This window comes from Triturus cristatus, chromosome 12 (genome assembly GCF_964204655.1).
Source record: "Triturus cristatus chromosome 12, aTriCri1.1, whole genome shotgun sequence".
In the NCBI taxonomy this organism is placed as follows: domain Eukaryota; kingdom Metazoa; phylum Chordata; class Amphibia; order Caudata; family Salamandridae; genus Triturus; species Triturus cristatus.
In genome coordinates, this window is record NC_140595.1 from 109,846,924 (window position 1) to 109,869,261 (window position 22,338).

General features: G+C 45.8%; 1 protein-coding gene across 39 annotated transcripts in view; it reads right to left on the reverse strand.

Moving 5' to 3' along the window:
- Positions 1 to 22,338, reverse strand: part of UBAP2L (ubiquitin associated protein 2 like) — a 658,575-nt gene that overhangs the window by 597,799 nt on the left and 38,438 nt on the right. For 20 of the 39 annotated variants that reach the window (XR_014972277.1, XR_014972272.1, XR_014972269.1 and 17 more), the window contains exons 6-9: positions 11,665 to 11,760; positions 9,612 to 9,657; positions 8,721 to 8,827; positions 791 to 865 (exon numbers count right to left, since the gene is read on the reverse strand). Coding sequence is in view for 24 of the 39 variants with exons in the window: in XM_085638880.1 (XP_085495006.1) it covers positions 791 to 865; positions 8,721 to 8,827; positions 9,612 to 9,657; positions 11,665 to 11,760 (324 nt within the window). In the remaining 15 variants the exon portion in view is untranslated. The remainder of the gene's footprint in view (positions 1 to 790; positions 866 to 8,720; positions 8,828 to 9,611; positions 9,658 to 11,664; positions 11,761 to 22,338) is intronic. The other 19 variants (XR_014972273.1, XR_014972279.1, XR_014972274.1 and 16 more) reach the window with 2 other exon arrangements.

The window sequence follows — 22,338 nt, forward strand, 5'->3', positions numbered from 1 at the left end:
CCAAGGCACCCATGAAAGTGCCAGCAAAACTACCATAAAGGCCAACATGCTCAGGGTGGCGCAAGGAAGTAGTCATGGATAATGTAAATGAATGGCCCGCTCCCAACGATCAGTATCAGCAACTCCCAGGATCATCTTTTATTATTAAACCTAGGCCCAATGGCCAGGGTTTTAAAAACTATCAAATTTAAGAACTCAATGTTAAAAAGCATGAGATGACTGAAGGATCAGCAGATAAAGCTATCAGGTCTCAAATATAATGAAAACCCAGTGCTGCATAAAACAAGTGGCAGGAGCACAGTTGTACAGACAAAGAAAAAAGGGCTAAGGTGGGGACAATGTGTTTGAACAGAACAAAAATGGAACAGTTAGCTCAAGAAGCAGTACATTCACAGAGCAATACATTGTATGTGGTGCAGAGTGATCTTTAAGACAAGACACAAAGAAAAGAATGAAGAGCATGACAGAATTACTTGGGGTGGATACAGAAGATCAGGCAACTGTAGAGGAGAGATACAATAAGGATATGAAAGTGGTGAAAGACAGGTGAAGAAGAATGGACTAATAAAAAAGTAGAGGGAGAACACTGGTTAATATGCAGAGAGAATGTGAAGGTGAGGAAGAATTTGAGCCTAGTGACCACACAAACTTGGAGAAATGTAGGGGACCTGCAGACATAGCAAAACAGTTAAATGAACACCCAACACAAAATATCAGAATAAAGTAAACAATGTAAATCTAAAAAAAAAATAATCTAGAATTAGTAAAGAGATCCGGGCAGATTGTGCACCTGGATGTGTCATACCAGGAGCAGTGTCAAAGTTTCGGGGATAATTTGACCCCTGACCCCCAATGTAATCAAGTCCTGAAACAAAAAAGAAAAGAAAAATAACGGATCAAATGGAACTTTGACATCAGATGCAGAGCTGGTGACCACAACAAGTCCCCTTTCCGACCCCAGGAGAACAGCAACTGTGCACAATCTCACTTCAGACATTTGTGATATAGATTTATATAAATACACACACACACCCATGCCTAACACCTACACCTTTCACTAACTAAAGAGCCACGGTTATAGTGAAGAGGATTCTTTCAGCTTTACTGTAAAATCATTACAACTGGCATTCTACAAATATCCAAACATTTATATTTAAAACAACCACCCAATTTTTCCTCCAACGTGGATCGCAAAGAGGTTAATTGTTAAAAACTACAGAAACTCTAAACGACATACAATGTCAGCTAAGTACTACAAATCTATTTCATGCTCTCCAGTTCACCCCATCATCCAGCCCTTTCCCAGTAATTAATAAGATTTGGTAGTCCCTTTCCCATTATTTCAATTGTCTCAAATCGGACCAATAAGTCTCATATCATTAACCAGAGCATAACAGTACTCCAGCTTACCCTGCCTAAATGCCACTAACCAACACACTAAACCCAAGCCCTTAAAACAGAAAAACTGTTTTATGCCTCCGCTTAAACCTTTAATTTTCCAGAATAGAGCAAACAAGCCATTTAAGAACAATGTTGAAAGTTTTAAGTATCACTGATAAAAAGGATGCTATTAATGTACCCAAAAGTCGAGTGAAATAAATATGCGCCTGTCTAAACTAACTTCACAAATATTCTTCACTAAAGACAACCAACTGAACTCCAACAAGGACTATTCCATTAGTGGGACAGTTCTGTTTATTTCCAAGATAGTTCAGTCAACCTGGGCAAATGGCACCACAGCCTCTACACACATCTGTCTTACATTACCACCAGGATGGAAAGACTAGGCCTACTTAGCCACAAAACCAGATAGTCTGTGGACTCAATGAGGGTCAGTGGACACAGGATCCTTTTAAAGAAGCTTCTGACGGAGCAGATGTTTAACCCAAAGGTGCATGCATTCTTCAGATGTTCATTTAGTTTGAGGGAAGGGCAATACCAGCCCTTTACAGACATAGAACCCAGTTTAGTACATTTGGTGCAAATGATGCAAACACATTGGGAAAGTATAAGAACATACAGTACACAACAGAAAGTGCAGAACTGAATATGCTACTTACCAGTATGCATCTGTTCTTGGCATGTAGGGCTGCTGACATTCATATCTGTGCATAGATCGCCGCCTAGTGTTGGGTCCGGATGTTTGCACGTTGTTGTCCTGGAAGAGTCTTCTAAGTATCCTGGGATAGGTGACTCCTCCCCTGGACTACAGTGCGCATGGGCATCCTCTCCATCCTCAGATTGTTTTTCGCCATTGTGGCAGTGATGGAGTAGATACAGAAAGTGATGACCATGCATACAGTAATTCTGAGAGCTGCAGCTGTTACAGGCGCCGGGGAGGAGGGAGGGCGATATGAATGTCAGCAGCCCTACATGCCAAGAACAGATGCATACTGGTAAGTAGCATATTCAGTTCGAGGCATGTGGGCTGCTGAATTCATATCTGTGCATAGAATACATAGCAGTACCTCCTATTAGCGGCGGCTACCAGTGCCAGCTGCAGCGGTCTGAAAAAGAGTTGAGAACAGCCTGTCCTACAGCTGCCTGCTGTTTTGATTGCACATCTACACAATAGTGTTTGGTAAGTGTGTGTGTAGTGGACCAGGTGACTGCTCTACATATATCATGCAAAGGGATGTTTCCTAGGAAAGCCATGGAGGCCCCTAACTTACGTGTTGAGTGGGCTCGTGGTGGAATCGTTAATGTGCGTTTAGCCTTTTGATAGCAAATTTGAATACATTTAACGATCCATCTGGCTATACCTGCTTTGGTGATAGCGTTACCTTTGTGGTGTGGGGCAAAGGCAACGAAAAGTTTTGTCTTCCTAAAGATCTTGGTCCTGTCGATATAGTACATGAGGGCTCTCTTCACATCTAGTGTATGGAGTGCTCTTTCTGCGACAGTTTGTGGGTTTTGAAAGAAAAAAGGCAGTTCAATAGTTTGATTCATGTAGAACTGAGATATCACCTTGGGCATGAATTTGGGGTTGGTACGTAGTACGACCCTGTTGGCGTGAACCTGTATAAATGGCTCTTGAATGGTTAGTGCCTGGAGTTCACTAACTCTTCTTAAAGATGTGATCGCCACTAGGAAAGCTACTTTCCAGGTAAGGAATTGAATCTCGCATGAGTGTAGAGGTTCAAAGGGTGGACCCATCAGGGGTGTGAGGACCAAGTTGAGGTTCCACATTGGAGCCGGTGGGTGGCTTGGAGGAATTACTCGTTTGAGTCCTTCCAAGAATGCTTTGATGGCAGGCACCTTGAATAAAGAGAGGTGCTGCCTGTTCTGGAGATAGGCTGATATTGCGGTCAAATGGACACGTATAGAGGTGTACGCCAGATTGCATCGGTATAGGTATAGGTGTAAGAGGTAACAAATTATGTTTTGGATGGATGCGTCTAGCGGGTTAATGTCATTATTAGTGCAATAAATGACGAACCTTTTCCATTTGGCTGCATAGCAAGCTCTGGTAGTGGGTCTTCTAGCTTCCTTAATGATGTCCATACAGTCAGGTGGCAGGTTTAGGTAGCCAAACTCTAGGACTTCAGGAGCCAGATCGCCAGGTTCAGCTGTTGCGGATCTGGGTGCTGAATCTCTCCATGGTTCTGCGTCAAATGCGCGGGTTTGATCCGCAGCCTTTGATGCGGCACCACGGAAAGTTCGAGAAAAGTGGCGTACCACGGCTGGCGTGCCCACGTTGGAGCAACCAGGACGAGTGTCAGGGAGTGTTGTCTGAGTTTGCGAGCCACCAGCGGTATCAACGGCGCTGGGGGAAAAGCGTACGCAAATCTGCCGGACCAGTTCATCCATATCGCATTGCCCTGCGATTGGGGATGTGGGAACCTGGCGGCAAAGCTTTGGCATTTTGCGTTTTCGCTTGTGGCGAATAGGTCTATCTCTGGATGACCCCATTGCTGGAAGTACGGTTGGAGTACTGATGGGTGTAACTCCCACTCGTGCATCTGGTGGCTGTGTCTGCTGAGCAGATCCGCCATCTGGTTGTCCTTGCCGGGGAGGTGTTCCGCCATGAGGAACATGTTCCTCTGAATGGCCCACTTCCACATGCTCTGAGCCAGATGAGACAACTGTGGAGAGTGTGTTCCTCCCTGCTTTTGTATGTAGTACATGGCGGTCATGTTGTCCGTCCGGATCAACACGACTTTGTTGCACAAGTGTACTTTGAATGCTTTCATTGCCAGGAAGATTGCCATCAGTTCCAGAAGGTTGATGTGCATCTTCTTTTGTTGTGTTGTCCATAGTCCCTGTACTGTGTAGTTGAGTACATGACCTCCCCATCCCTGGAGAGACGCGTCCGCTGTCAGTATTATTTGTGGAACAGGCTCTTGGAACGGTCGGCCCTTGCAAAGGTTTTGTGGATTCCACCAATGCAGAGAGTTGTATGCCCGACCGCTCACCAACACTAGGTCTTTCAACTGTCCTTGTGCCTGATTCCACTGACGTGCTAAGCACTCCTGAAGCGGGCGCATATGTAGTCTCGCGTGTGGGACTATGAAAATGCAGGAGGCCATCATGCCTATCAACTGCATGAACACTCGCGCGGGAAGGGAGTGTTGTGGTTTGAACTTGGAAATCAGCATTTGCATGCTGTTGATCCTCACTAAATTTGGCTGAGCTGTGGCCGCCAGAGTGTCTATAGTCGCACCTAGGTACTGTTGTACGTGTGCGGGTTGGAGATGGGATTTTGGGTAATTTAGTGAGAACCCCAGACTGTGAAGGAGGTGAATGGTGCGGGACATGTGGCTGGCACATTGCTGGGCTGACTTTGCTTGAACAAGCCAGTCGTCCAGGTAAGGGCAGACGTGTATGTGCTGCCTCCGTAGATGTGCAGCCACAGTAGCTAGGCACTTTGTGAAAACTCTGGGTGCTGTTGTCACGCCGAAGGGAAGGACTTTGAATTGGTAGTGCTGCCCCTGAACAGTGAACCTGAGGTATTTTTTGTGTGAGGGGTGAATGGGTATGTGGAAATACGCATCTTTGAGGTCTAGTGTGGCCAGGAAGTCTCCCTGCTTGAGCAGCGGGAGGACTTGCTGTAAAGTGAGCATGTGAAAATGCTCGGAGAGAATGTAGCGGTTCAGGGGTCTCAGGTCTAGTATAGGTCTGAGTGACCCGTCCTTTTTCGGTATTAAAAAGTACAGGGAGTACACCCCCGTACCGTGGACGGGTACGACCTCTATTGCGCCTTTTAGTAGCATGCTTAGCACTTCCTGCTGTAAGAGCATTAAGTGCTCTGAGGACATAGGACGGTGTTTTGGAGGTATTGTGGGTGGAGTGGAGGTTAATTCTAGGCAGTAACCGTGTTTGACAATATCTTTGACCCACCTGTCCGTGGTGATGGAGTTCCACGTGGACAGGAACCTTTGTAGCCTTCCCCCGACAGGTGTTCTGTAGTCGGGAGGAAGGGAGAGGGCGTCACTGTTTGTTCTTGGGGGAGGACCTGGTGTTGCCGTATCCGCGTCCTCTGCCTTTTGTGCTTGAGCCACAATAACCACCCCGGGTGTTTTATCGTAGGAGCTTTGTGTGTTTCCCTTGTTGTAGGTTTGCTGTGACCCCTGTCCTCTACCTGCTCCTCTATTTCCGGGGCGACGAAAGGAGCCGCTCCGAAAGGATTGCGTTTGGAGAGCCCCCATGGACTTTGCAGTGTCTGTGTCCTTTTTTATTTTCTCTAGGGTGGTGTCAACCTCTGGGCCGAATAGGTAGTCGGGGTTGACAGGCTGGTTGAGGATGTTATTTTGTACCCCAGGTTTGAATCCGGAGATTCGTAACCAGGCGTGTCGTCGCAACATGACGCTAGTGTTTATGGTTCTGGCAGCTGTATCCGCGGCATCCAGTGCACACTTAATGGATGCGTTTGTGAGGAGTTGTCCCTCCCTGATGAGGATCTCTGCTCCCTCTTTGAATTGGTCAGGGAGATGTTGGATTAATTGTTCTAATGTGTCGTAGTGTGCTCGATCGTAGCGAGCGAGGAGCGCCTGAGTATTGGCAATGCGCCATATGTTAGCTGCCTGGGCCGCAACCCGTTTGCCGGAGGTCTCCAGCACCTTGGACTCTTTGTCCGGGGGAGGAGCGTCACCTGTTTGCGAGTGTGCCCGTTTGCGAGCATTCGCAACTACTATGGAATCCAGAGGTAACTGGCCTCTAATGTAGGTAGGATCCCCAGGCGCCGATCTGTATTTCTTGTCGATCCTGGGGTTTATTACTCTCACCCTGGTGGGTTCCTTGAAGATGTCCTTTGCTGGTTTGAGGACACCCTTCAACATGGGTAGAGTTTTTATATTCCTTTCTGAGGATGCGAAAGTATCCATGAGAAAGTCGTCCTCTACGGTGTCAGAGTGGAGTTGCACACCATAATTGGCCGCAGCACGTTCAATGAGGGCGTTGAATGCGGCAGTGTCCTCTGTGGGAGACGTTTTTGCTCCATAGAGTTGCGGGTCCTGTGCATCCATAGGTGCACCCGAGTCTACAGGGTCCTCCCAAGCTTGGTCAGGGTCCTGTTGGCCTTCAGGGTCCATCTCTCCGGGGTAGGGGACGTGGTCACCCAAGTAGTCCTCCAAAACGTCTGAGTGTGTGGGAGAGAAGGACTGTGGATCTTGGTAAGAGGAATGGAGAGGTTCGTAAAGAACTGGTTCCGAAGCCACGGGCAGCTTTTTCTTAAGCGGGATCCGGTAGGAGTCCAAAGCTGGCTCGGAAGTTATTCTCCTCTTGTGGAGCATCATCCTGCCGGTGTCGGCGTCGATGATGTGTGAAGGAGACGTCTCTGCAGGAGAGCGTTCGTTAGGCGTGATCGTGGTGTGGGTGACCCGTGTTCTGATTTGGAACAGTTTTGGGGCCGTGGATGGCGGCAGGCCAAAAGTGATGTTGGCTGGTGCCGAAGAGGCTGTTGGAGCTTTTATCGGCGCGGAGCCTGACGTGTCCTGGAGGACTGCTTTGTGTTTGATGCGTTACGCAGCAACGGGCCGCACCTGGAGCGCCATCGATTCTTTTGCGCCGACCGGTTCTGTAGAGGCGGGCGTGGACTTCTTCGGCGCCAGTGGGTCATCGAGTCGAGGAGCGGTAGTGGCCGTCGACGTCGTTGATGTGTGCCTTTGATGGTGCTGTCGAAGCGGTGTGAGACGCAGCAGGCAGTTTGACCTTTGGGGTCGGAGCCGATTGTTTCGGTGCCGGGAGCCAAATAGGTTTGGTGGCACCGAAGGTCTTTTTCCGTGTGTCGGCGCCGACGTCGGCTGCTGCAAGCTCGGCACCGAAGTCTCGTTTGGTGCGGTCGGTGCAGACGGGTTTTACTGGCGTCGAAGGTGTGGCGGGCCTCGATCCGACCAGCATCACTTTTGGTTTCGGTTTCTGGTGAACCAATACAGCTTTCGGTTTCGAAGAAGGGAAACCAGCCGTTTTGGGTAGTAATGGCTGCCGCTGAATGTCCGAGGCCGGGCCAGAGGGCGGGGCCGAAGAACTGCGGGATAGGTCTTGGGTAAGGCCCGAAGGCGATCCCGCGACCGGAGCCATAGACTGGCGCACTGGGATATCCTCAGTCTGTACGGGTAGGCCTTGCTAGTCACCGGAGCTACTCTCTTCGGCCCCTAAGGCCACATTGTAGTCTCCTACCTCGGTGTCGGCTTCATCTCTGTGAAAGAGTCGTTCATCGACGTCCTCCAATCCGGAGTAGTGTTCGGAAGCGGGGCTGGAGGGTAGGTTCTCCACGTCTTCCACATCTTCGTCCTCGGCGTTGAAGATGTCGGTCGGGGCCGGTGCCGCTTGCTGCGCTTCGAGTCTCGCTGCTCGTCGATTCCGGAGAGTCTTCTTGGATCGGAATCGGGCACAGGCCATACATGTTGACTAGTCTTGATCCGGCGAAAGGCATTTGTTGCACACCGGGTGGACGTCGACATGGGGATATTTCGCATTGCATACAGGGCACCGCTTGAATGGTGTCCTCGATTCCATCGTCGATGTCGGGTCGATGGTCGGGTATGATGCGAAAAAGTTGTTCTTGAAGTTGGTAAACTAACAAATAACTATCGATACCGATCGGGAACAGTACCGACGCGAAACTAAAGGCCTTTTGGCCTGTAAAAAGTTTCCTAACTTGAGTCAAGATAAGCACATCCGAACCCAATGGCGGAAAAAAACAATCTGAGGATGGAGAGGATGCCCATGCGCACTGTAGTCCAGGGGAGAAGTCACCTATCCCAGGATACTTCGAAGACTCTTCCAGGACAACAACGTGCAAACATCCGGACCCAACACTAGGCGGCGATCTATGCACAGATATGAATTCAGCAGCCCACATGCCTCGAACACTTGCAAACCAAGATCATCATGCTCACATTATAGCAACAGAATTTTGATTAAGATCCGTAGTAAGACAAACTGGCAGAATTTAGTTTAAAAAACAAATGTGGGAATAAATTATACTGCAGAATCAAAGAACAATAAAGTAATAAGAAGAATGGCCTTTGGCAGAGCTGGAAATGGTGTGCAGGCACAAGGGAGACAAAACATTGCATATACGAATGCATGCTGTCTTTGCGACTAGAGTGGTACACTAATATAGAGGTAAATAGCCACAAACCCAGAGTAAGGTGCAGAAATTGAACGAGAGCATGGAGAAAAAGCAGAATCATGCTGAAACCCCCATTAGAGAAGCTAGTATACACTAACTAAAGGATACTAGTTATTAGACAGAAAGATGGCGCACACACACTTACTTGTCCCATCGTCTGGTTCCATGCTCCCAGTACTGTTCCAGTTACTACTGGAACCATAATGGTCATCCATGTTGGAGGGCTCTGCATAATCAGCAGGGTTAAAAGTTCTGCAATAGAAGCAAGTCACATATTAGAGTGGTGCCTAAGGCCACATTAAATGAATCAGAGAAACCTAAATGGTAACCACCATTGTAAGCATCGAGGAAGACTATCCTAGAGCGGAAAACCCTTGTGTTCTGCCGCTGCTCAATCATTGCATTTTATATTGGATAACCAAGCTCAGAATTAACTTCTTAAGCTACATTAAAGATCAGAATCACTATAGCTCTTTACAGTACTAAAGGGGTAAGGAACAAAAGGAGAGTGGGACGGAGTTCATTAAGCACACAGAGTATCACACAACTGTCCTACAAATGGATATCATGAGAATCTAGATTGTGTATTGCTTCCATGGCCAAAAAAGCAGGGCTCAAATTAGGTTCTTTGAAAGGAAGGGGAACCATCACGCCCTTGTGAAAAACTACGCAAGATGCAAAGGATTTTTTAAAACAAATTCTTCTGACAAGGGGAATGGCAACCGAAAAAATCCCCCTCACAATTATTGGCACAGGAAGCCATTTGCTGAAAAGAGGAGTACAGCCAACACAAGATACATTGCATGGGTGAATATAGTCCAAATGACACGTCACTGCTGCATTCCTCATACAGTGATATGACAAGCACTCTCCACCATACTATATTTTTTGAGAACTTATTTATCTTGTTAACAGCATGCAAGTTCAAATTATTCTCAAATGTGCAATGTGTACGAACAGGGTTTCTACTCCTATTCAACTACTTCAAATTAATATTGTAAATTGTTGCTAACCAATATTATTCTCAAGCACTCACCCCATGCCTTGTGCAGAAAAGCGGCCTCCTCTCCGTCCGGAACCCCCTGCAGGCAGAACCAAGATTTTAACAGATACAAGCAAAGCCTTAAATTGCCTACAACAGCTACAAAGATTCTTTGCATCAACGCAACAAATCATGTCCCCAGATCCTACTTAATTTAATCTGTAAAAAATGTAGGATGTATTCAACGATTTCCTCATTCTAACTTCAACCAACTACTAAGTATATTGGCACACCTTGTGGACAGTGCCCAATGTCCTTGAGCTAGCAAATGCTGCAACACCATGTTCAATTGAAATTATCAAGGTTCTCTGTCAGTCAATCTCCGATATACACTACAACACTGCCCAACGCAAAATCGTTCAAGAAAACTGGGAAAACCACAGGCCGGTTCACAAGAAATAGTGATGCAGTCATGTGTAAGTGAAACATATCACTTGATCCTGATGTACAAGGAAGACCAAAGTTGGATGAAGCGTTAGGCCCTATCTTAGTTCTAGGCGGACCACGGTCAACAGTGAAAGGGATTGTGTTGGTCTTGTGATTTACTACTCAAGCGCTAGGATCAGCAATACTAATTCATGCCAGCTGGTTACGTTACTCGACTCTTGGGTCAGAGAAAAAAAAAAAGCAGCCATGGTTCACTCTAAGAGATGTTGGATGTTAAAGAAATAAAACCAGACGATTCTGGCAACATATGGAGATGAAAAACCACCACAAATTCTTTTAAACCAGTCTCACATTTTATTTTATATGACATGGGAGTTCGGGGGGGGGGGGGGGGGGGGGGGGGCAATAGACCAGAGGATTTATCAGTTCATTCTTGGAACTGCAACAAAATATTAGTGATCAAGCAGAACTACATATGGTCTCTTAAGGACCATGGACAATAAGATTTTAAATTACTCTGCATTCATTTAACCTCACCCAAACAGAACAAATCTACATAGTGTTAAGGCATGTCCGCCTTCTGTTTCAAGCAAAATGAACAGTAGCAAAGAGAAACTATCACGATTATGAGAGGGAGAATCCCAGCTGCTCTTCTAGAAGGCAAGGCACCCTGTTCTAAGGTCACAGAAGCAAGTTCAGACAGGTCTCCAGACTATATATATATATATATGAGAACTGACAAATGTAAAGTGACTGCTCTAGGCAGGTGCACAAATTAATATAAACATCTAACCGAAGTACAGTATACTTAAGCGTGCAAGTAAAAAAACATTGGTGGCTACGGTAGGAGAGAATCTTCTCCTTTCTCTTTAGAACTTCACTAACAACCGGTGCAAGGGCAAACAAATTTAAACAGAGAGGAATGACGTCAGACAGCCAGGCAGAAGCCCACTACTAGTAGGCGACAGCCAACATGGGAATATGGGATAGACTACAACGTGACAGGGTGGGTGGGGGAAATCAAGGGGTTTTCCCTCTGTCCAATAAGTCCTCAACAGGAATGTAATGCCACACCTGCATCAAGCAGCATGCAGGAGAACCAACATCTTGAGAATCTATGCACAGTTTTTATAAGTGGACACCACCATCCCGCTTACCTCACGAAACTGACATACAATGGCCACACATTCTACAAATAAAAACAGAGAAGGGACCCCCAGTTAAAGCGGAATGGAAGACCCTTCAAGGGGACAGCCAGTACGCATTCTCTGGGGTGCAGGTTTTTGCCGCTCCTATAATCACATGGCCACTAAATCTCCGCTCTCGCCCCCCCCCCCCCCCCCCCCCCAACCATCCCTATACAGGCTTCGAGTTCACTTGTGGTGATCTCATTAGAAGAACGTGGCTGTACTGATGACTTGTCCTAGAAGAAAGTAAAACAGTGACCCTCCTGTGTAGTTACAATGTCAGGCACACAGGAAGAAAACAAGAGCACATGATTAAGTGTAGATTGACTCTGCACCATGTAGAGCAACTTAGTTCCAGTACCAACCACACAAAATGCAGTTCAATCACGGACTACAGCCACACTAATCAGCGATCTGAAAAATAGGTCACCTAAGGAATGGCGACACCATAAGAAGAAAAATTCAGATATTACCTCGCCCTCTTCCACGTCCTCTTCTCCCTCTCTCCGTGCCTCGCCCAGAAAGACCACCACTCTTCCCATAATCTAGGCCGTTCTCTTGGCCCCGAACTGAAAGATGAAGTGTCAGAATATAACAAATCAGATCTAAATACATAGCACTACTTCAGGCAAGAATAAGGTTGTTCACAGGATAAGGTCACACCATCTTCCAAAAACTTTGATCATCTGGAGTGCTTAATAAACAGAACACCAGTAACACCATCACATCTTGCTACTCAAACACACAAATATACTGAACTATCGGCTTTTAACATCCAGTTAAATAGATCACACCGTACTTAACCAGGCTTCCAGTCAGTTCCAATTAGGTCAGGTTAGGCACCTGACACTGGGAGAGTATAGCCCTGCTCCACGATCACATATGCTCACAAGAAACTGAACAATTCAGAGTACCAGTATGATGATTCTTATGATAAAACAGTACAGTTGCCAGCCCAAAGCAAGTATTTATCTAATGCTGGGAATGGTTACATGTCGCACAAGCGTTTTTAATTTAGCACAATCATAATGGACTATGCTCTGGGACAAAAGGAGAATGCTACTTACCAGTATGCATCTGTTCTTGGCATGTAGAGCTGTAGATCTACACACTTGTGCATAGATCTCCATCTGGTGTTGGGCCCAGATGTTTGCAGTTTTTCCTCTTGGAAAGTCTTTGGAAGTCACGAGGACTGTGACTCCTTTGGATCGTATTGCGCATGGGCTTCGGCTCCATCCTCAGATTGTTTTTCGCCAGCAGGGAAAGATGGAGCGTAGTAACAGTGAAGAGGCCCATGTGTGTAGTATCTAAATAAGATAAACTGGAACAGATAAAGGTAGCCGGGTGGGCGGGCGTGTGTAGATCTGCAGCTCTACATGCCAAGAACAGATGCATACTGGTAAGTAGCATATTCTGTTCGAGGCATATGAGCTGCAGATTACACACTTGTGCATAGATTATATAGCAGTACCCATCCTTACCGGCGGCCACCTGTATCTGTTGCAGAGGTTTGAAATAATGTTTTGAGTACAGCCTGGCCCACACTAGCCTGTTGCTTCGTTTGCACATCTACACAATAGTGTTGAGAAAGTGTGCGGTGTTGACCATGTAGCTGCTTTGCAGATATCTAATGGGATGTTTCCTAGAAAAGCCATTGAAGCCCCTAAATTACGTGTAGAATGGGCTTTAGGGGGAACGGATAGCGTTCGTTTTGCTTTGTGGTAGCAAATCTGAATGCATTTGACAATCCACCTAGCTATCACCGACTTGGAGATGGGGTTGCCCTTGTGTGGTGGAGAGAAAGAGAAACAGTTGTTTAGTCTTGCGGAAAGGTTGTTTTCTCTCGAAGTAGTAGAGTAAGGCTTGTTTGACATCTAGTGTGTGGAGAGCTCTTTCTGCAACGGTCTGTGGTTGCGAGAAGAATACTGGTAGTTCTACAGATTGGTTTAGGTGAAAGGGAGAAATGACTTTTGGGAGGAATTTTGGGTTGGTACGAAGAACAACTTTGTTATGGTGCATTTGTAGAAAAGGTTCTTGAATGGTAAATGCTTGTATCTCACTGACCCATCTGAGGGAAGTGATGGCTACGAGAAAAGCGGTTTTCCACGTTAAAAATTGGAGTTCACATTTGTGTAGTGGTTCGAAGGGAGGCCCCATTAGTCTGGTGAGAACGATATTTCGGTTCCACACAGGTGAGGGTGGCACTGGGGGGGAATTCTTTTAAGGCCTTCCATGAAGGCTTTAAAGGCAGGTACTCTAAAGAGTGATAGATGTTGCCTGTTTTGTAGGTAAGCTGCTATGGCTGCGAGGTGCAGGCCAATGGACGTATAGGCTAGATTGCACCTTTGTAGGTGGAGTAAGTAGCCTAATGTGTTGAATGGAGACGTCTAGGGGATTGATGGTGTTGTGACAATAGACAAAACGTTTCCACTTGGCGGCGTACCACGCCCTAGTGGTGGGTCGCCTAGCTTCTTTGATGACATCCATACAGTCAGGGGGAAGATTTAGATAACCGAATTCTAGGATTTCAGAAGTCAGATCGCAAGGTTGAGCTGAGCTGGGTCCGGGTGTCTGATCTCTCCATGGTTCTGGGTTAAGAGGTGTGGAGAGAGGCGTAATTTTTGGTGCAGTACTACAGATAGTTCCAGCAGTGTGGTGTACCATGGTTGTCTGGCCCAAGTTGGAGCTACTAGGATTAGTGTGAAGGAGTGTTGCTGTAGTTAGCGCACCACTAGTGGAATGAGTGGGAGAGATGGAAAAGCGTACGCAAATCTGCCTGACCAGTCCATCCAGATCGCATTTCCTTTGGACAATGGGTGTGGATATCTGGCGGCGAAGCTTGGGCATTTGGTGTTTGTGGGTGGCGAAGAGGTCTATCTGTGGATGCCCCCACATTCGAAAGTACGGGTGTAGAACTTGTGGGTGAAGTTCCCACTCGTGGATTTGTTGTGTTGGTCTGTTGAGCAGATCTGCCATAGTGTTTTGGACTCTTGGGACATGTTGAGCTAGGAGAAAGATTTCCTGGGGTATGGCCCATCTCCATATGCTCTGTGCTAGCTGAGAGAGCTGTGGAGAGTGTGTGCCACCTTGTTTTTGAATATAGTACATGGCTGTCATGTTGTCTGTGCGGATTAGGACTGCTTTGCCTGAAATCTGTGTTTAAAAAGATTTTAGGGCTAAGATTGCTAGTAACTCCAGATGGTGGATATGGAGTAACTTCTGTTGCGGTGTCCATGTGCCCTGCACGGTGAGATGTAATAGATGAGCTCCCCAGCCGGAGAGCGATGAGTCTGTTAATACTATCTGGGGAACCGGGTCCAGGAACGGTTGACCTTTGGAAAGGCCACCACTGCAGAGAGCGATGGGTACGACCGTCTACCGACACCAGATCTGTTAATTGACCTTGGGCCTGGTTCCATTGGCGCGCTAAACACTCTTGGAGAGGACGCATCTGGAGTCTTGCGTGAGGTACTATGAAGATGCAAGAGGCCATCATCCCTATTAGTTGCATAAACACTCTAGCTGGAAGGGAGTGTTGTGCCATGAATTTTGCACGTAGAGCCTGAATGCTTGTAATCCTGGCAGGATTGGGGTAGGCTAGCGCTTTTGAGGTGTCTATGGTGGCACCGAGGTATTGTTTCATGTGGGATGGTTGTACATGGGACTTTGTGTGGTTTACTGTGAAGCCCAGTTGGTGAAGTAGCTGGATAGTGGCATACGTGTGTTGTACACACTGGCTGTATGAACTGGCTTTTATTAACCAGTCGTCTAGGTATGGGAAGACATGGATGTGTTGTCTCCTGAGGTGTGCTGCTACTACTACTGCTAGGCACTGTGAATACTCGTGGTGCTTTTGTGACTCCGAATGGGAGTACTTTGAATTGGTAGTGTTGGCCGTCCACTACAAATCTGAGGAACTTCCTGTGAGCGGTGTGCACTGGAATGTGGAAATAAGCGTCTTTTAGGTCTAAAGTGGTCAGGAAGTCGTTTTGGGAAAGCAGTGGAAGTACCTGCTGAAGCGTTACCATGTGAAAATGGTCTGTGTATGTATCTTTTCAGGGGCCGGAGATCTAGGATGGGCCGCAGAGTTTCGTCCCTTTTTGGTATGAGAAAGTATAGGGAATAGACCCCCATATTTCTTTGGTTGGTAGGCACGTGTTCCATCGCCCTTTTCTGTAGGAGGGAGATTACCTCCTGCTTTAGTAGTGTTAGATGTTCTTGTGACATTGGGCGTTGTCTGGGTGGACTGTTTGGAGGGGGTAGATATTAGTTCTAGGCAGTAGCCTGACCAAATTATTTGTGTTACCCATTTGTCTGAGGTGATGGTAGACCAGACAGGGAGGAGATTTTGGAGTCTGCCCCTGACCGGAGTGGGATGGTCTGGGGAGAGTGCAGGGAAGTCATTGGGTAGGTGCGGTGGCAGAGCGGGCAGTGTTTGTCTTGCCTCTGCCTTTGTTATTGTTGCCCCTGTAGCCGCCTCTTTGGTAGCCCCTTATAAAGGTGGACTGGGTAGGGGCCTTATATGGGGTGGAAGCGGTGTCGGAGGAGTAGCCTCTGGATGTGCTCCGAAAAGAAGAGCGGCGAAAAGAGCAGCTGGGAGGGTGTAATTGTAAGGCTCCCATGGATTTTGCCGTGTGGGTGTCCTTTTTCATCTTTTCTAGGGCTTCATCCACTTTTGGGCAAAAGAGATGTTCCTGGTCAAAGGGATGGTTGAGGATGGAGGCTTGTACCTCCCGTTTAAAACCTGAGATCCTTAGCCAGGCATGGCGACGGAGGAGGACACTAGTATTAATGTCCCTGGAGGCTGTGTCTGCTGCATCTAGGGCACAACGTATGGAGGTATTAGTAATTGTCTTGCCCTCCTGAATTAGCTCGTTGGCCCTAGGTTTGTATTTATCAGGGAGATGTTGCATTATGGCTTCTAATTCGTCATAATGGGCCCTGTCATACCTGGCTAGTAGCGCTTGTGTATTAGCGATATGCCATATGTTGGCAGCTTGGGATGCAGTACGCTTGAATGATGCGTCCAAGAGTTTAGATTCTTTGTCAGGTGGTGGTGCTTCGCCTGACGCTTGGGAGTTGGCCCTTTTACGTGCTGTGGACACTACCAGAGAATCTAGTGATGCTGGCCCTCTGATGTAGGAGGGATCTGTAGGGGCGGATTTGTATTTCTTTTCAATGTGCGAGTTAGGGTAAGTTACTTACCTGTAATCCTAGTTCTCTTCCAGGGGTATCCTCATCAAATTCATAAGCACTGAATATTCCCGCCCATGTGCAGGGACCCCGGAAATAATAATATCATATATGTAAAAAACATACATATATACAGCTCTGTATATGTATAAACATATATTATTTTTTCCCAAGCAAATGCAGCCCCTAAAAAAGAAGGCTAGGCAATGTATAAATACACATCCAATAATACATATAGGTATAATAAAACACCTAAATCTCTTTTTTTTAATGAGGTAAACACTCATGAGAAAGCAAAAAAGAGAAAACTGTGGGAAACACAGATCCACAACACATTGCTAGCCTGCAGGCTGCATTGCAATACAATACCACAGAGACTGAAAAACCCTGTATAGGTAAAAACTGGCACCGTGCCTTTAAGGCAGCCCTGGCTTCCATATCCCATCATGCCTCAGGGGCGACAGGTCAGTTCTTTCCGGCTCCTTCAGTCAGGACCCTGGAATTCAGCTCTTCTTTTTGACTTTTTAGTCAAGAATTATTTGCATTATAGTAATTTTTTGGACTTCCTCTTATTAATATCTGGGAAGAAGTCAGTATCCTGTATTTTTCTGACTGGTTTTCTGCTATTTTTGTCAGAAATATGCCTTCTTTATTTATTCCATGTCCATCTTGTGGAAAAAAGAAGGCCTCTTCAGACACAGATGACGTGTGTATTGTCTGCCTGCCGGATTCTCACTCTCCAGCAACATGTCATCATTGTAAAGACCTTTCCAAAAGGACTTTAAAGGAGAGAGAGAGGATTAGGCTGTACGGCCTAGCAGAACGGTCGACGTCGAAGCAGTTGGTCCCCGTTTGCTCCCCATCGACGTCGGGCTCGGCGTCGAAGACTCCAGCGGCGGGATCGTCGCTGAGAGGTGAGGAGTCAAGGGGAAGTCATGCTGCAAAGAGAAAATCGTCGTCGACTTTAGATTCAGCGTCGAAGCGAATGCGTTCGACGTCGACGGTGTCTAAAGGCTCGGCGTCGAGGACTCGGCGCCACAGTTCAACGTCGATAAAGCATCTGTCGACGTCAAGAGAAGATCGATCGACGTCTGCACAGAGATCGTTCGTCGTCGAAGGAAAGACATCGTTCGACGTCGAGGTCGGCGAGACATCAGTCGACGTCGCAAGAAGTACGTAGGCGATCTCCACCACAGTCGACGTCGAGATCAAGATCGCCGTCGAGGAAACATCGTTCCTCGGCGAAGAGGCTTTCGACGTCGTCGGAGCATTCGACGTCGAGACAGAAGTCTCCGTCAAGAACGACGTCGAGGCAGACGCCTCCGTCGGAGTCGAGGCAAGCGCCTCCGTCAAGACCGACGTCGAGGCTGGATCTTAAGTAACTTACCCATCCTGTCTGAGGCCTAGGGAATATTCTTTGAGGAATCTGCGTTTAGACATTCTCTACCAGAAAAGGCATTATAAAAGGTTAAGTAACTGGTTCCTCAAGGTGGGTAGTCCTGTGCGTTATGACTTTCAATCAACATTAGTCTTTTGGGGGCAGTGTGAAGCTAAATGGTGAGTCCTTTGAACAAACTGATGTTTTTAGTTAAAGATCAATCGGTGCACCAAAAAATCAATAATATAGGCATTCCAAAGTCTGTATCCAAAGTTTGTTCAAGTTCTCTTTTTTATTGGAAACGCATGTCAAGTAACAGGTATACCAGCCAACGCATTTCGTTCAATACAATTGACTTCAGGGCTGTAGAATAGCCGATATATACATAAATAATTTTTATTTTATTTTACTTTTACACGCAATACAACTAACAGTTAAAATGACAGTACTAACAAGACAGATGTTAACTGAACCACAATAAGAGAGATCTCTACCAGATGAACAATAAAAAGCAAACTAAAACCAATCTCACTAAATCTGATCAATCTATTCTGAAAACTCTTGCTAATGACACTGACATAAACATCAAAAAGACAGACAAGGGAGGAGCCATTGTAATTATGGACCAAACATTTTACCACAGAAAAGTTATGGAACACATCTCAGACTCCACCACGTATCTCCTTGATGGTGATCCTATCGACCAACTTTGTCACTCTAAACACCATTCTAACTAAAGCCAAAGAAATGGGATGGATTTCAGATAATACCCGATTGTTCCTAACCCAAGAGAATCCGAGTACACCTGGATTATACATGCTGCCTAAGATTCATAAAGATCTTCTCGATCCACCATTTAGACCCATAGTTACTGGGTGCGGGACCATTTTCGAACCCATTGGTAAATACATTGACCGTTTTTTACAACCTTTTGTTCAGGAATGGGACTCCAATATTAAAGATGCCACTCAATTTTTACAAAAATTACAAAGAGTCAAGATCACCAACGAAATCTTACTTTGTACTTTGGATGTGAAATCCCTATATACCTCCATGCCCCACATTGGAGGGATGGAAGCTGTAGAATGGGCATTATTAAGACAAACCACTTTGAGAGCAGACAAAATCTTTGTACTGGAAATGTTGCATTTCTGTTTGCATCATAGTTACTTTGAGTGGAATAACCATTACTAAATACAACTCAAAGGCACATCTATGGGTTTTGCGGGGGCACCCGCGTACGCGAATACCTACATGGCCCATTTTGAAGATCAGTACATTTACCGCGATGAGGAATGGACGGATAACACTCTGTTGTATGTGAGATACATAGATGACATTTTCTTAATTTGGAAAAACAGTTTGGAAATGTTGGGTAGGAAGATATCTTAACTCAACTTAAAAGATTAACACATTCAATTCACAAATACCATCAGTGAACATTCATTATCTCTTCTGGATGTATTCATTAAAATAACAGATGGTACCATTCAAACAGAAATTCACCATAAACCAACTGACAAGAACAACGCCTTGAAATTCACAAGTTTTCATCCACAAAATTTATTAAAGAATCTTCCTTTTTCGCAATTTATACGCGCCAAAAGAATTTGTTCGTCCGAACAAATATGTCAAACCAACATTGAGAGCATGAAGAAGAGGTATTTATCCAAAGGATACCCTGAAGAGATTTTGAACGAAGCAATCACCAAGACCCAACAAAGAACAAGGGAAAGCCTACTGCAATCCGCACCTAAAAAAATGTTCTACTAGACAAGTCTTTGTGTCTAAGTACTCCACAAGTTCCAGACAAATCAAGCAAATCATTATGAACAGATGGGACATGTTGCAAGGTGAAGAGGATTTCAAAGATCTTTCAAGAGAAACCCTTATTCGCGTATAAAAGATCAAAGAACATTAAAGAAATTTTATCTACCACTTCCAAGGTTAATGTCACTGAATTTAAAGGCACGCAAAGATGTTCCAATTGCGTACATTGCAACAATGTAATTGTAGGAAACACAGTACATCACCCCTCAACGGGGGAAACCATTAAATTGCGTCACAGTTCCACTTGTGACTCTACAAACGTCATCTATGCTATTAAATGGCATGCGGACTTCTCTATATAGGGAAAACAGAAAAATCAAAACTAGAATTTCTGAACATAAAAGCACAATCCGCAATACCAACCCTAAGAGTAGTTTAGCAGTACATTGGAACATGTGTAAACACTCCATTTCCCAACTTAAATTTCAAGTCATTGAAAAAATGGTCCCAGTCCCTGGTAGAAACTTATCTAAATCTCTTTTGCAGAGGGAGATATTTTGGATCAGGAGGTTAAACACGCAAGATCCTCATGGGATCAATGAAAAAGCAGATTTAGGATGTTTTTTGTAATCCGATGTTTTTGCACGATGTTGGAGACATATTGACTGTAATTACATGAATGTTCACAATCATTTTTTTATTTTTTTGACAGATACTCTTGTGGGGTACACTCTTGTTTATTTTATTTCAATTCTTCCTTCTTTCACTTAAACTTGCACTGTTTTTATCTAACTCAGGTTTGTTTTCTCATATCTGTCGTTTCGTCGCGCTCATGAGATCAGTTGCCCTTTCTAAAACGGCGGCCGAGTACACTCGTAGCAGATTGTTTCAGTCCTCTTTCTTTGGTTATGATGGTGGTTCCGTATAAGGTAGACGCCGTTTTGACAACCGGGTACAGCTCAGGGGAGCTCGTTCAGCTGGATACCGGTGATTACGTGAAGCCACGAAAGTTTTATTTAGAAGGTGAGGGTTCGCTCTTTGAGAATTGTGGAGTAGGTGTGAGAGTTGTGAATTTTTCCAAAAGAGCGGCCAGTACGTTTTTTTGTGTCTCCTTTTTTTATACAGTCGATCCCGTTAAGTTGTTCTTGTCAACGTGGATCCGTTTCATTCTACAGGTTAGTGGTTTTGAGTGACGCTAGTCCTGTTCCATTTTCTCTTCGAGGGGGGTTAGATCAGTTTGTTACAGTAGTGTCTTTTTCCCTCCACTTTTAGCCAGGGAGAGTACAAGACGATCAGGTACCTCCGTTTTTCGGATCTTTTTGCACGCGACTTGTTCACCACACTGGGTGATTGGTTTCTAAGGTGTTCACTCCTTCAACAACATCTTCTTTGATAGATGGACATTCATCATGATCTATGTAATAAGCCACGTTGAGTCATAAAAACATGTATATCATGTAAATGTTGTTTTCCTGCACACCGCAGTTTAAATGTTTGTATATCTTTTTTGATTTACTTACAGATATGCCCCTGACGAAGGGCCACTAAAAGGCCCGAAATGCATTGGGCGAATATGAATCAGTTGAACATCTGACACTTGTATTTCTCGTCAATATCATTGTGAAATGTATTAATCGATTAAATGAATTATTTTGAAAAGTTTTGACAGTGAAGTAAATATATGTGTACCAGTATTATTGAGATATTGTTACTGTATTGCCAAAAATTCAACAAGCTTAAAAAAATTTCAGCTTATGCTGTGGGGTACGTTGCTCCGAAGCAAGGTCATGTACTTGCATTATTAAACACAGGTGTGTGCCATGTCGACGCTTCATTTTTGTCCTGCACCCAGACACTCAGCCTGCAAACGCAGTGTGTGTGTGTGTAAGGGTACAGGGCCTCTAAGGGTGGCACAATGAGTGCTGCAGCCCTTAGGGGCCTTCCCTGGTCACAAGGCCCTGGGTACCTAGGGTACCATTTACCAGGGGCTGACATGTGGCCAGGGTTTGCCAATTTGGAGTTTGTTTGTTTTAAGGAAGGAACATAGGCCCTGGGCACCTGATTGGCAGGAGTCCAGGGTACACTCAGTCAAAGTACATTCAGCAATTTAGCAAAAAGTGGGGGCATACCATGCAAGAAAGATGGCACTTTCTCACAGCAGAGATTACATAATTCGTGGAGATCGGTGTGGGGGAATTTGGACCCACATCGAAGGCACTTCTTGAAGGGAGTCCTTTCCATTAGCCAGGACCGGAGCTTGGGTAGGCCCGACTGCAGTCGTCGACTACTGGAATCGAAGGTTCTTGCCGATGAGAGCCGCGTCGAGTGGGGAGATCGCGATCGAAAATAATACCGCGAATTGGGGTGAGGACTGCGCGTCAATCGTCGAACTGGAAACTGTTCGGAACCGGAGCGCGAAGATCACATCAGAGCCCGATGTGGAAAAAAGCAATCTGAGGATGAAGCCGAAGCCCATGCTCAATACGATCCAAAGGACAAGTCACCGACCTCGTGACTTCCAAAGACTTTCCAAGTGGAAAAACAACTGCACACATCCGGGCCCAACACCAGATGGCGATCTATGCACAAGTGTGTAATCTGCAGCTCATATGCCTCGAACATATTTTTAGTTCTTCCTAACACTGCAAGAATGTAAAGCTAAAGGGCCGGGCCAGCAGCATCTGCAAGTGTGAGAGCTGAGTGCTCACTCAAGAGCAGGGCCAGGAGCCTAGTGTGGCAGGATTAAAGGAGAAGTCTCTCTTCCCCCCCCCCCCCCCCCCCCTCCCCAAGTAAATTTGGTTAAGTT